General features: G+C 54.6%; 1 protein-coding gene across 1 annotated transcript; it reads right to left on the bottom strand.

The window, feature by feature from the left end:
- Positions 1 to 3154: 3154 nt before the first annotated feature.
- Positions 3155 to 8674, bottom strand: LPAR2 (lysophosphatidic acid receptor 2; the record flags this gene model as incomplete). The annotated part of the gene is made up of 2 exons (XM_080636162.1): positions 7936 to 8674; positions 3155 to 3456 (listed from the first exon to the last, which is right to left on the bottom strand). Exons 1-2 carry the CDS (start codon positions 8666 to 8668, stop codon positions 3155 to 3157), a joined length of 1035 nt encoding a protein of 344 aa, XP_080492288.1. The 5' UTR covers positions 8669 to 8674.
- Positions 8675 to 12682: the final 4008 nt, after the last annotated feature.

Here is a 12682-nt window from a genome sequence, read left to right as displayed (position 1 = left end):
CTGCTTCTTACAGCCTCGATGTTCATTTTCCCCATCTCAGTAGGTCAGAGATGCCAAACTGAGGTTTAAAAGCAAAGAACCCAGCACCAGCTCCCTCTTGTTCATCTCGCTCCCCCTCCCCTTGTGCTATCTTTCCCCTCCTCCAAACCCACACCAAAATCCGTATTACTTTTGGCAGCAGCTCGCTTCAGGAATTCCAGCCAGGCGGGAAGACACGACCTCTCATTCCTGGAACCACAGAGCCTATCTTTGATCAAGCTGGGTGTTCTCCCTTGGCCCACATTGGAGCCCTTGCAGACAGTTCCTGGGTGTCCCTTCTTTCCTCCCAACCCACTATCAGTCTAGAACAGTCTCACGTGCCTCCAAATAGCCAAGCACAACCCCTACACACACACACAGACAGTAGTTTAGAATCATGGAATGGTTTGGGTTGGAAAGGACCTTAACATCATCCAGTTCCAACCCCCCTGCTAAGGATGCTGGAGAGGGACCTTCATCAGGGACTGTAGGGATAGGACAAGGGGTGATGGGTCCAAACGGAAACAGGGAAGTTCAGGTTGCAGATAAAGGGAAGTTCTTCCCTGTGAGGGTGGTGGAACACTGGGATGGGTTGCCCAGGGAAGCTGAGGATGCTCCATCCCTGGCACAGTTCAAGGCCACATTGGACAGAGCCTTGGGTGCCATGGCCTAGTGTGAGGTGTCCCTGCCCATGGCAAGGGGCTGGAACTTTATGATCTTCAGGTCCTTTCCAACCCAATTCCATGGCTTAAAACACAAGCTATCCCATAAACCTGACATCAGCCAGCCATGTACAAAGCCATAATGTTAGGTTTAAAGCCTTCTACGCAGTGTTGGTTACCATGTGCTCAGGTAACACCCTTTGCTGCAGCACCTTCTTGAGGATACAGAATGGGAAATGGAACAAATACAGCACTTTTGTCTTTCCAAAGGAAACCAGGAAGTCCCGTGGGATAAACCCAAACCCCTCTTCTTTTGTGACACACGTTCTATAGACACCACTTATGTGGTGCCACCCCCCTTCCCCTATCTTCCTTGCTGGGAGGGCTGTTAAAATCCCCCCCTCTGCTCCCCCCTGGCTCATTGATTCACCATTTCCTTCCCAATCTCCCTGAAAACAGCACTTTCCCAGATAGTCCCTGGGACTCCTCCACTCCTGCTTTCTCTTCTATTAGAGCCAGCTGGAAACAAGCAGAAATCCACAGGTCCCAAAGCATTCACTGAAGAATTCCAGGCAACCTGCCTTCATTCCCAATGGGTGCCAGCCATCACTCAGAGAAGCTCCATTAAAGCTCTGTGACTTTCTTCCTCCTCCTTGCTCTGCTCGGTTGCTATTTACCTTGGTGAAGTCATGCATGAACCTGCACTTGGACATTATTCAGCAGAGCCACATCAACCATCCTAGTGCCTCCTTCCCCCCCCTCTGTTAGTGAAGGCAGAGCTTGGCATGGGTTTAACTGTGAAGTTCACTTGGTATGAAGCAGGATTCATGTGCTTCCTGCTTTGGGGATGCTCAAAGACAAGCCCCAGCTCCAGTTTTCTATGAGTTCCCTGTTAGCATCTTCCTCCAGCTACTACTAATTCACCCCAGTGGGTACCTGCATGCCAAACCCAGTGTTTTCCAGGGACTAGAAGGTAACTAGAACTCATCTTTGGCAATACAAAGAGAGTTCTGCCTTCTTTTAACCCTACCACTGTGTGAAAGGTGCCCAGAAGTGCCAAGGCTAGTGTTTGCAAAGCAATGGACCAAGGTTGGCTGCTCTGCCTGCCTGGAAACAACCCTCCAGTTCTCTCCATGGTCTTTCTGGAGGCTCTCACCCCTCCAGACACACGCATCCAAGCCCTGAGATGCTCTTGAGGAGAACCTACCTCCAAGGCAGCTCATTGCACAGGAGGCTGCGTGGATGCAGGCGTGAAGGGCAGCATCCTCCCCTTCCAGCATCACTCAACCGGCTGCTCCTTCTCCCAGGGCTTCAGAGTGGGGAGAGAAGGGAATAATTCCAAGTCTGCCTTTCTAAAACCCGGGACAACGCATTTATTCAAAAAGCCTCAGGGACACCGAGATGGGAGCCAGATTCCAAGACGGGTTTAATCAATCCAGGAGACTGCCACCTTAATGCTGGCTCTTCCCCACTCGGTCCTGCAAGAACAACAAGTCCAGGCACTCATTTGAGCAGCAACGCCTCTGCGAAGGTTGTCTTCTCTCCACGCCAGCTGAGGTGATCCCTCAAGGAGCTGTTCAATGTTAAAACCCAGTGAAACCCCCCCCCGAAATGATGAATTGAACCCGGATTCCAACCCCTGCCTCCTGGCAGCCTCTCCCAGGACCACATGGACTAACATGAACCCTCCTAACTCCTCACAGGGCTTTGCTGAGGGAAAGGCTACATCTGACCACACTGAACTGTTGAGCCCAATTACACGTTAAAACCCAAGGGAAACTCCTGCTTGCTTTGGAATCTGACCTAAACCTGTTCCAAAGGGCTTTCAGCCAGTAGAAAGATGGTTTCATGGGAGCATGACTCACTCCACCCTTAGGAATAGGCAATGAACTTGCAAATAGCACATGGGATCACTTAGCAGAACACAAACAGCACCACTCTCCAGCTTAAGGAAAGCGTTAGGTGCTCCTAAGACATCCTCCAAAAGCCTGGAACACTTTGGAAAGCAGGAAACTGCTTCTCGGGAAGCAATTCAACCCAATTCCTCTCTGATGAGGCCTTCAGAACGTGGTTTTGGAAGCTGGTGGAACACAACCCGAAGAGGGCTCTCTGGGGAAGCACTAAAGCAGCTCTGTTGAGGAGGCAACGCATAAAGCTGAAGAGCTTTGGCTCTTTGGGGGATGCTAGTGCTGGAACAACTCTTTCTGGAGGCAGTAATACTGAAGTACCAAATACTTGGTGGGAGGTTCCCCGAGCACGCCTCTAGATGCTGCTCCATTCAATCAACCTTGCCTTAGAAATAGTCTTTCATAGAGACCGCTCTCCATGTGTGTTCATCCTCCGTAAGGCACCACCTTTATCTTGTCCCTTATCCACGACAAGCCTTGAGCACAGCAGGGAAAGCTCTGCTGCTTTCAAAGCAGGGTGCTCTTCCCCTCTGCTCCCTTCCTTCGGATCAGGAGCTGAGCAAGAGGCTAAATAGAGGAATCCACAGTGAAGTGCCCGTTCTGAGACAGTGTCCTGCGGTCTGCAGTGTTCAGCTTCACCACCGTGGGGGTGTACTTGGAATTCCTGTAGCACGCAAAGCAGAGGATCCTCCGGAAGGTGCTGCGCATCTCGCTGTCCCTGTACGAGTAGACGATAGCGTTGATCAAGGAGTTGATCTCGGCCAGCAACAGGACGTACTTCTCCACTGCTAGGACATTGCAGCTCTTGCAGCCCAGGCCATCCAGGAGGAGCACGACTTGTCCCGGAGTCCAGCAGATAACGAAAGCACCTAGGGAGAGAATGAGAACTGTTAGAGAAAGGTTCGAGTTAGGTTCCTGGCCCTGTACTGTAAAGATCATAGAACCATAGGATAGGCAGGGTTGGAAAGGAGCTGCAGATCATCCAGTTCCAACCCCCCTGCCATGGGCAGGGACACCTCACACTAAACCAGGGCACCCAAGGCCTCATCCAACCTGGCCTTGAACCCCGCCAGGGATGGAGCATTCACAGCCTCCCTGGGCACCCATTCCAGTGCCTCAGCACCCTCTCAGTAAAGAATTTCTTCCTTAGATCCAATCTAAACTTCCCCTGTTTCAGTTTGAACCCGTTACCCCTTGTCCTGTCACTGCAGTCCCTGATGAAGAGTCCCTCCCCAGCATCCTTGTAGCCCCCTTCAGACACTGGAAGCTGCTCTGAGGTCTCCATGCAGCCTTCTCTTCTCCAGGCTGAACAGCCCCAACTTTCTCAGCCTGGCTCCATACAGGAGCTGCTCCAGCCCCTGCTCATCCTCGTGGCCTCCTCTGGCCTTGTTCCAACAGTTCCATGTCCTTTTTATGTTGAGGACACCAGAACTGCACACAGTGCTCCAAGTGAGGTCTCAGATGCTCACTAGAATCACCAGTGGTTTATAGGACCACAGAATGGATGGGGTGAAGGGACCTTAAAGCTCCTCCAGTTCCAACCCCCTGCTATGGGCAGGGGCACCTTCCACTGGAGCAGCTTGCTCCAACCTGGCCTTAAACACTGCCAGGGATGGGGCAGCCACAGCTTCTGCGGGCACCCAGAAGTGAAACAGGCTTTAAGATCACAGGGAAGATCCATCCCTGGCACCCCTTGGGCGACAAGGCCTGGCATGAGGTGTCCCTGGCATCAACACCCTTAAGGGGTTGGAACTGGAGAATCTTAAAGTCCTTTCCAACCCAAACCAGGCAGAGGAACACACCTTGAATGCCAACCTCCAGCGTCCAGAGAGCCCACAAGGGCTTTAGGATGGGGTTTGGCCGAGTCCTGGCCAACCCTTGAGGCAGAATCAGCCTCCCACTGCTCTAAGCTGCGCAGAAACCAGCCAGGCAACAGCAGGGCTGAGCTGGAGCAGCCCCACCGCTGACTCAGATCCCGTGCTCTTGCCACCACCTGCAAAGCCGTTTGGCACGAGGGTAATGGCTGCTTGGCAGGATGCGAGTGGGAGGTGCTGCAGCTCCTCAAGCCCTTCTTCCAGCCGCGCTTCGAAGGCTGACGTCAATGGAGCACGCGCCCATCGGCGCTCCTGGGGGTCACGCAGGAGGCTGTATCCTAACGCACGGGAGCTGCACCCTGCTGGGGCTTCTGGGAAGGGGTGGAAGGGAATGAGACTTGCTGGGAAGTCTGCTGCTACACCCGTGACTGGAAAACATCTGCCTGGAGAGGACAGCAGCCAGCGGAGCTGCGACCAGAGCACGGAGGAGGAATCCACGCCTGTCACGGAGCGAAATGCACGGGCGCAACGCTAAAGGAACGCGCGGGAGGGATGCCCAGGGATCCTGGGAGCATTCCCTGCGGGCTCCAGGCCACTGCCTCACAGAGCCCTTGGGTTTCAGCACAGCAGGCACCACATCCAGCCCCAGGCAGCTTCCCCCCCTACACACCCCGCCACTTGCAAACAGGCCTTTGTCTCCTTTATATTTAGCAAAGACACAGGAGGGATTCCTGCTTGTCCCAAAGGAAAGGCCAAAACTGGGCCTGCAGGAAAGGGGCCTCCTTGTTTAGTGCTTTCACCTTCTTTTTTGGCCAGGTTTTCAGCATTCACAAGGGAAAGGAGATCCACTGGAGACTGGCACCCAGCAGCACTAAGGAAAGCCAAAGGAGTATTACGGAGAAGAGGGGAAACCCAAAAGGAAGTTCTTGGCCTGCAAATCCAGCTCTTTCCTTGCTCCTTCATGGAAGCTGGAGGAGTCAGCAAGAACCCGAACTCTTATGGAGCAGAGCATGGTCAGCACCGCCTCTGCCCCGTGGCTTGGTCACATCACATCAACTGCCCTGTGGGAAGACTTCCCCCGGTTCCCAGCTGCACCTTGGCCTCATTGCAGGTTTCCAGGTCAGCTCCTAGACCTGTTCCCCATGCCCGGGACCTGCAGGATTATCCCTGCCTGGCAACGAAGCGGGACACACACAGCTCCTACCGCACCCTCCGCTTCCTCCCCACTGCCTCACCCTCCCATGCATAAGGCGCAAAGTATTCCCTGTGCAGAGTCCAAGTTTGCAGAAGGCTGGGGAATGAGGGTGGGGAAGGGATTACACCAGGGCTTTAGGGAGGGAAGGAGCCCTCTGCAGCCTCCGCTTGCTGCACACTGAATCCAAATGGAAAGGTGTTTTTCCCTAATGGAAAGGTGTTTTCCCCTCCCTCAAGTTCAGCAGCTCTTGTTCCCTGTACAGAACCAACTGCTGCTCCTCTCTGATGCTGCCCTGCACAGGAAGGGAAACCTCTTGGCTTACAAGAGTCCCAAAGGCCTGATGAGCTCCTGAGTCTCCCTCCATGAGGTTTCTCACACATTGGTTATCCTCAGGCACCAGCCCCGATTCCCTAGGGAACCACAGCAGCTCTTCTAAGCCTCCTCTGAGCCCAGCTTTCTCCTCCCTCAAGGCAGAAGACAAAGAGGAAGGTGATCTCCCAGTACAAGGTGAGTTGCATTTCCCTTCTTGGCCGGCACCCCCCATCCTGCCAACATTCTTCCAGTCAACGTGAAGCCCCATAAGGTTAAGCAGCCCTGCTGATACTGCTCAGGACGGAAGGAGGAACAACCCAGCTTCTCTCCACTGCAGACTGTCCAAAACACATGAAGTAACTAAACCCATGCAGTAAGCACCTCCCAGCCGCACACAGGAGATGGAGAGATTGGGAAGCAGCATCAAAGGAAAAGCAGGAAGAGGCAGAAAACTCCGGTTTCGGTGCTCACAAGCTGCAACAAGCCCCAGCGAGGCAGCGAGCCCCGGAGCAGGGACACACCAAGCAGCCCCACAACTCCCCCCTCCAGCCCCTGCTGAGCCCCACTGGGCCAAAGGGGAGCTTGCAAGGGAGGACTCTTGGTTTGCAGCCCCGAGGTTTCCCTGACCAAGCAAATTCTGGCCTTATCAGGAAAGATTTGCAAGCAAAGGGTTGTGACCGTGCGCCTGGAGTGGAGCGCTTTGATTTCCTTCACTCTGGTTCTTCCCTTCTGAGGCTTTCCTTAAGGAACTCCTGGAGCAATGGGCTGTTGCAAGCACAATGCATGTCCCAACTGCTGCTATTAACATAAGAAGGTCATGGAGCTGGTGGAGCAAGGTCAGAGGAAGCCACGGGGATGAGCAGGGGATGGAGCAGCTCCCACATGGAGCCAGGCGGAGAACGTTGGGGCTGGAGGAGAGAAAGCTGCGTGGAGAGCTCAGGGCAGCTTCCAGTGATGAAGGGGGCTACAGGGATGTGGAGAGGGACCTTCAGCAGGGATAGGACAAGGGGTGATGGGTTCAAACTGAAACAGGGAAGTTCAGGTTGGAGATAAGGAAGTTCTGCCCTGGGAGGGTGCTGAGGCACTGGCACAGGGTGCCCAGAGAAGCTGTGGCTGCCCCATCCCTGGCAGTGTTCAAGGCCAGGTTGGACACAGGGGCTTGGAGCAACCTGCTCCAGTGGAAGGTGTTTCTGCCCATGCCAGGGGGTTGGAACTGGAGGGTCTTAAGCTCCTTTCCAACCCAACCCATTCGATGACTCTTAGATGTGCAGCACTGGGCAGGACAGCACAGATCTGACTGAAGTTCAATGTCCTGCAGAGTCAGAGCCTCAGCACCAAGCACTTCCAGTTCCTGCTCCTATCTCACTACAGACTGCAGCTGCAGACACACTGACGGGCAGTCAGCACTGCTGGAGCCCCTCTGCTCCTGGAGAGCAGCTTGAACTGAGAGCTCAGAGCTCCCAGGGACGCATTTGCCCAGTGCTGAGCTGCTCAAACAAAGAAATCTGAACAGAGTTCAATGCTTCATTCCATAAACAGGAAGGAATTTGGCTGCGACTCCCTCATTCCTTCCCCACCACCTTGAAACAGCTGCCCCAAACCCTGCTCCATCCTTTCAATAAAGGATGCACCAAGTGCTCCTGAATTACAGCTCCTAAGTCCATGCTACCCCTCTATGGAGGAAGCAGAGTGGAGTTGAGCACGTTAAGAGCTGCTTCCGTGCCCAAAGTCTCACTTACAGCACTCAGGTATTACTGAGTCGCATCAGTAACAGCTCCTCTCATCTCTACTAACCTGAGAAACACCCATGCAGGAGCCTTAGGAGCTCACCCTCTCCTGTCACGTTCCAGCTCACACAGTGCTCATGCAGAAACTTGAGTCCAGCAGCACCAAAGCAAAGCATCCCCCCCAAGCATCAGGGACCAGGGAAGCAGCAAGTCCCTTCCCAATGCTCCGCATCGTCCTGAGCACATCCATCCCATCAACCCCATCCAGCCCAGGCTCAAAGCACCATGAAGTGGACTTACTCAGGATGATGGTGACCGTCTTGACCAGGCTGATCATGGTCTCCTTGTAGCGCGGGTGGAAGCTGGTGTGCTTGGACATCCGCGTCATCTTCCTTTTGACGTAGATGAAGATGTGCGTGTACACCACCACCATGATGAGGAAGATGACCAGGTTGGAGATGGCCCAGAAGGTCAGGTAGCTCCTGCTGTAGAGCGGTGCCATGCTGGAGCACTTCTCCAGCGCGCAGAGGCAGTGCCAGCCGTAGGATGGGATGAGCCCCAGGAGCAGGGCCGTGACCCAGATACAGAAGATGAGGATCATCACCCGCTGGTTGGACATTTTGCTGTGTAGCTGCATAGTGAACACAGTCTGGTGCCTTTCGACGGCGATGGCCAACAGGTTCACCACGGAGGCCGTCAAACTGGTGTCCAGCAGGCTCTGACGGATGAACCAGGTCTTCAGCGAGAGCTCTGCTGTCCTGGGCCCCGTGTGGAACATGAGGAACATGTAAGCGATGCCAGCAAAGAGGTCTGCAGCAGCCAAGTTGCCCAGCAGGTAGTAGATGGGGTAGTGGAAGCGGCGGTTGATGATGATGGCCGTGATGACCAGCAGGTTGGTCAGGAGCACAATGACACTCACTGTCAGGCCGAGGGCAACCACCAGGACATCCTTTGTCCTCCAGTACGTGGTCAGCTCTTTGCGGCTGTTGTTGTAGAAGAACCCCACGGTCTCATTGTAGAAGCAGTGCTTCATTGCTGCTGGCCTAGAGAGGGACAAGAGGCGCATTAACTGCTTGGGCCTGCAAACACACACAGCTATTACCAAGCTGGGGAGATGCTGAGCGCGCTTCTCAACATGTGCAGCACTTGCTGATCCTTCCCAAACTTTGCCAAGAGAGAAAGAACTGGGCAGGAAAAGAGCCTCCTCGGCCCTGCAAAGTAAACCCATAGCAAGAAGTCAGCCCATGCAACCATGGAGCTGGAGCATCAGGGAGCCCTGCAGGGCTTGTGGACCACACAGCCATGGGGCAGCACCAGAAAAGCTCCAGCACCACAAACAATCCCATGGGACGAGCAGCAACCGGATCCCTACACGCCCCCCCCAGGAGATGTTCCTGCTCCTTTGCTAACCCAGAGCCTGGAAATGTCAAGCCAGGGCTGGCTGCAGGCCCCACTGGGAAGGGCAAACCCAGTCTGGAGCCTCCCTGCTCGCAGCACCGAGGTGCTGAGGGATGGATGACACACTGTTTCCTTAGCCTGGTGTGTCCTGCACATGAAGTCACTGGTTCTCCCTGTCCTCTCATGAGCTCAACCATCACCCTCATCTTAGGGAAGGCTTAAGGCAGAGCACGCACTCCTCTTACACAGAGGAGAAAACCCAACGTGCTCACAATTCCCTTTAAATCACCCTCCAACCTAAACCACAGCTCAGGGGCCCGAATCGGTTGCGTGTTTGTTCCATGATTCCATGCTCCTCCACTTTCCAGGCAGCAGTTTCCCACTGCTGTTTCCTGGGATGCTTCAGCATCACGCTCTGGGGATGCAGGCCAGGACATGGGGGGGGTCTGGGCTGCAAGGATGTTGATGGGAAGGAAAGGAAAAGGAGGCAGAGGAGGAAGCAAGCTGCCCCAGGGGATGGAGCTAGTACCATGTAACAAGTCCATCTTGCCTCTGTTTTCAGGTCATGGGATGCTCAGGAATCGTGTGGTCCAATGCAGCGCAGAGGATGGAAGCATCCCAGTGGCTTCCTCAAACACACCACTTGGTAACTTGGCTTGGATAGGGGAAACCAATGGGAGAATAAGGAAGGGAGGAACGCCCAGGATCAGAACGCTGAATCACAGGCAGGTAGATGCCACCTTCATAGGGTGTATCCTAAAATCAGACCAAAGGCTTGGCCATTCTTATGCAGAACAGCTTCCTCCAAGCCTTGGTGAAAGCTTGAATCCCAAATCGAAAAGGGAAGTGCCACTGGTGGCAGAAAACCACTTTAACATCACACAGATGGGAAGAAGAAAGGGAAGAGAGAAACCCAAGTGGCATCAGTTATAGAAGCTGACCTGGTACAGTGAGGATCACAATGGAACAGCACCAGCCCATACACAGCGTAGCACAAAGCCAGCCCGCACGATGCTTTCCATTTCCAGCACCATTCAAACACTACAGTGCCCATGGCTCTAGGTCTTATTCTCAGCCACATTTGAGCTGACCCCAAGCCAGATTGATTCCAGCTAAGACAAGCTTGAAACTTGCCACTAAGCTCTGGAGACCAAGCTTCTTCTCTTGCAAGCATTAAAGGCTCCCCAGCTATGAGAGGCCCCATGGCAAACTGTGAACCTTTCTCACAGCATCATACACTACTTGTTCAATGCTGTGTCTACCGGAGGGGGGGGAATTAGAGCTGTGTTAAGCCACAAAGGGGCCATGTCCTGTATTTGCAACACTCCTGTGTAGAGAAGCAGCCCCTCAGCATTCAGATGGTGCCATGAGGATTAAAGGCTGCTTTGGGCAAAACCCACTTGGAGCCCACAGAATAGTTTGAGGGTTGCAACTCCCTCTGTAATGTGGGTTACAAACCGGGTTTGGGCAATCCCAGGAGGGGCTGACAGGTTAATAATGCCTGTGATGGGTTCAAGGAGCTCCTGTGCCACTTCCCTGCTACCCTGCCATTAGCAAACTGCCCTGGGAGCTCGATGGGGAAGAGGAACACCCTGCCCACAGCAGCGAGCAGATAGAAAGAGTCAGGCTGGTGCCATGATGCACAAAGGAGCTGGAGGAATCCATTGTTCAGGGTCCCAGCAACTCCTTTCCATGGCCTTGTGCTCCTCAGCAGCATTGTTCCCTCGGTAAAACACGGCTCCAGCTCCAAGCTGCAGCAACCCCGCAGCCCCTTCCCCTTGAGCAATGCGCAATCACAGCCTCTCCTCTCCTCGCACTTCCTCAAACTCCACTCAAGTCTCAACCCCCTTCGCATCCAGCGGAGCTTTAGCAGGAGCCAGCACACAAAAGGAGCGCGGCTTCTCCCCTGGCCAGCGTTATCCGGGCGCAAACAGCAGCTCCCTGCTCCCTCCCGGCTTCGCAGTAAGTTCAGAGTCCTCTCGCACTGAAAGGGAAGCTGCAAGGGTCCTCCCGTCCCCGTTTCCTCCTGCTTGCGGGAGCGGGAAACGCCAGGCAGCTCCGGGAGACCTGGGAACACATCCACCCCTTGCTAACAAACCCGCAGCGCAAGGGAGCGGGGATGAGCGGCTGAAGCCCTGCTCCCACCACCAACCCCTGTTGATCAAGGCAGAACAATGGATCTATAAAGGGGCTCGAAGCCAACCTGTGTTACCCTGCACACCGATTTACACGGCCAAACGTTCAAGCCACGGCTATATTTAAGCCAGAAACAGCGCAAGCTTTCACCCCGAAGAACAGATTCTTACCTGAAAGCGCAACCCACCGCATCCAAAGCTGCCCTTTAGCGTTGGTCTCCCCACCACAGCAAGCCAGGGCAGCTATCCAGCACGGAGATCCCCATCTCTGGAGGGCAGAGCTGCTTCCCAAGCAAGGGATACAAGGAGGAGAAGCCAAGCGCCTTACGGGAAAACTTTCAGCCGCGCTTTACAGCCCCATCACAGCGCTCCCAAACGCTGGCTCCGGGCAGGAGCTCGCCTCAGCCCGTCCCTCCTTGGGTCCTCCCCTAGGCGGGTCCTTCCAGGAGCCGTAACCCGAATCCCTGCCGCCTCTTGGGGGCTGGAGCCGCTTTCCCAACCCCTCCAGTTCTGGCTGGCCCGGGTTAGCGCCGCTCTGCCCAGCATCCCCCTCGTTGGGCCGTGCCAACACGGGGCTGCTGCGTGGGAACTGCACCCCCTGGTCGCAACCCTCCCGTGGCACCGGTTCAGGCCGTGGTGAGGGTTCAATCCTGCTCTCCTGCTGCTCCACCAGCACGTCTCGGGAATGACCGTGATGGAGGAGCCTTGGCACCAGAAGGCTGCTTGCACAGTGCACCCCCCTCTCAAGGGCTGTCAAGTCCAAGGGCTCCCCACATCCATGCTTGGGAGCAGGGAGAAGCTGTGAGACACGAGGGAAACTGAGGCACAGACTGGGAAGGGTGTTCCTGGGATAACGTGGTGGAAGCGCATGAAAGAGAGCTCACGTTCCTGCTGTGTCAGAGCTGGTCCTTGACACATCCGAGGCGATCTTACCTGCCAAGTACCATAATAAACCAAGAGCACATGTGGTGCTACAAGCCATTGCTGTGTAAATGATGAAGGAAAAAGCCCCACCGGCTTGGCAGCACCCGTATAAATCAAAGTCATTCTGATTTATACCTCCTGCTCTTGCAGAGGCCCCAGCAATTGCCATTTGACTCCTGTTTCCTACACTCCCACCCTCCCCCTCCCATCATCTGCTCCCCAAGGAACAATGTTATCACCAAGCACAACCCTAATCTGCTGCCAGGCAGACACACAGAGCTTGGCAGGGCCAAATAACACTCTGTGACCGGGCAGGAGATTGCCCAAGAGCCCAGCACAAAGGGGAAAGAGATAGGGCCAAGGATCCAAGGACACATGAACAGAGCAGGGCAGGCAGTAAAGGAAAGCAGAGCAGCAGTGACATTGGCACGGGGCAGATCCTCCACCTTCCCACATCATCCTTTTGCTTATACAATGAGTCGAAGACCAAAGAGACCCACGTCCAAGCTGCAATAAATCTGTGCCCCCCACTCCCTCCTATTTCCCTAAAACCCATTGAATTCGCCTTATGATACACACAAGTTTGGGCC

This window comes from Psittacula echo, assembly GCF_963264785.1.
Source record: "Psittacula echo genome assembly, chromosome: 30".
NCBI classification, from domain to species: Eukaryota; Metazoa; Chordata; class Aves; order Psittaciformes; family Psittacidae; genus Psittacula; species Psittacula echo.
Note: the sequence above shows the minus strand (reverse complement) of the source record. Positions and strands in the feature narration are given on the sequence as shown.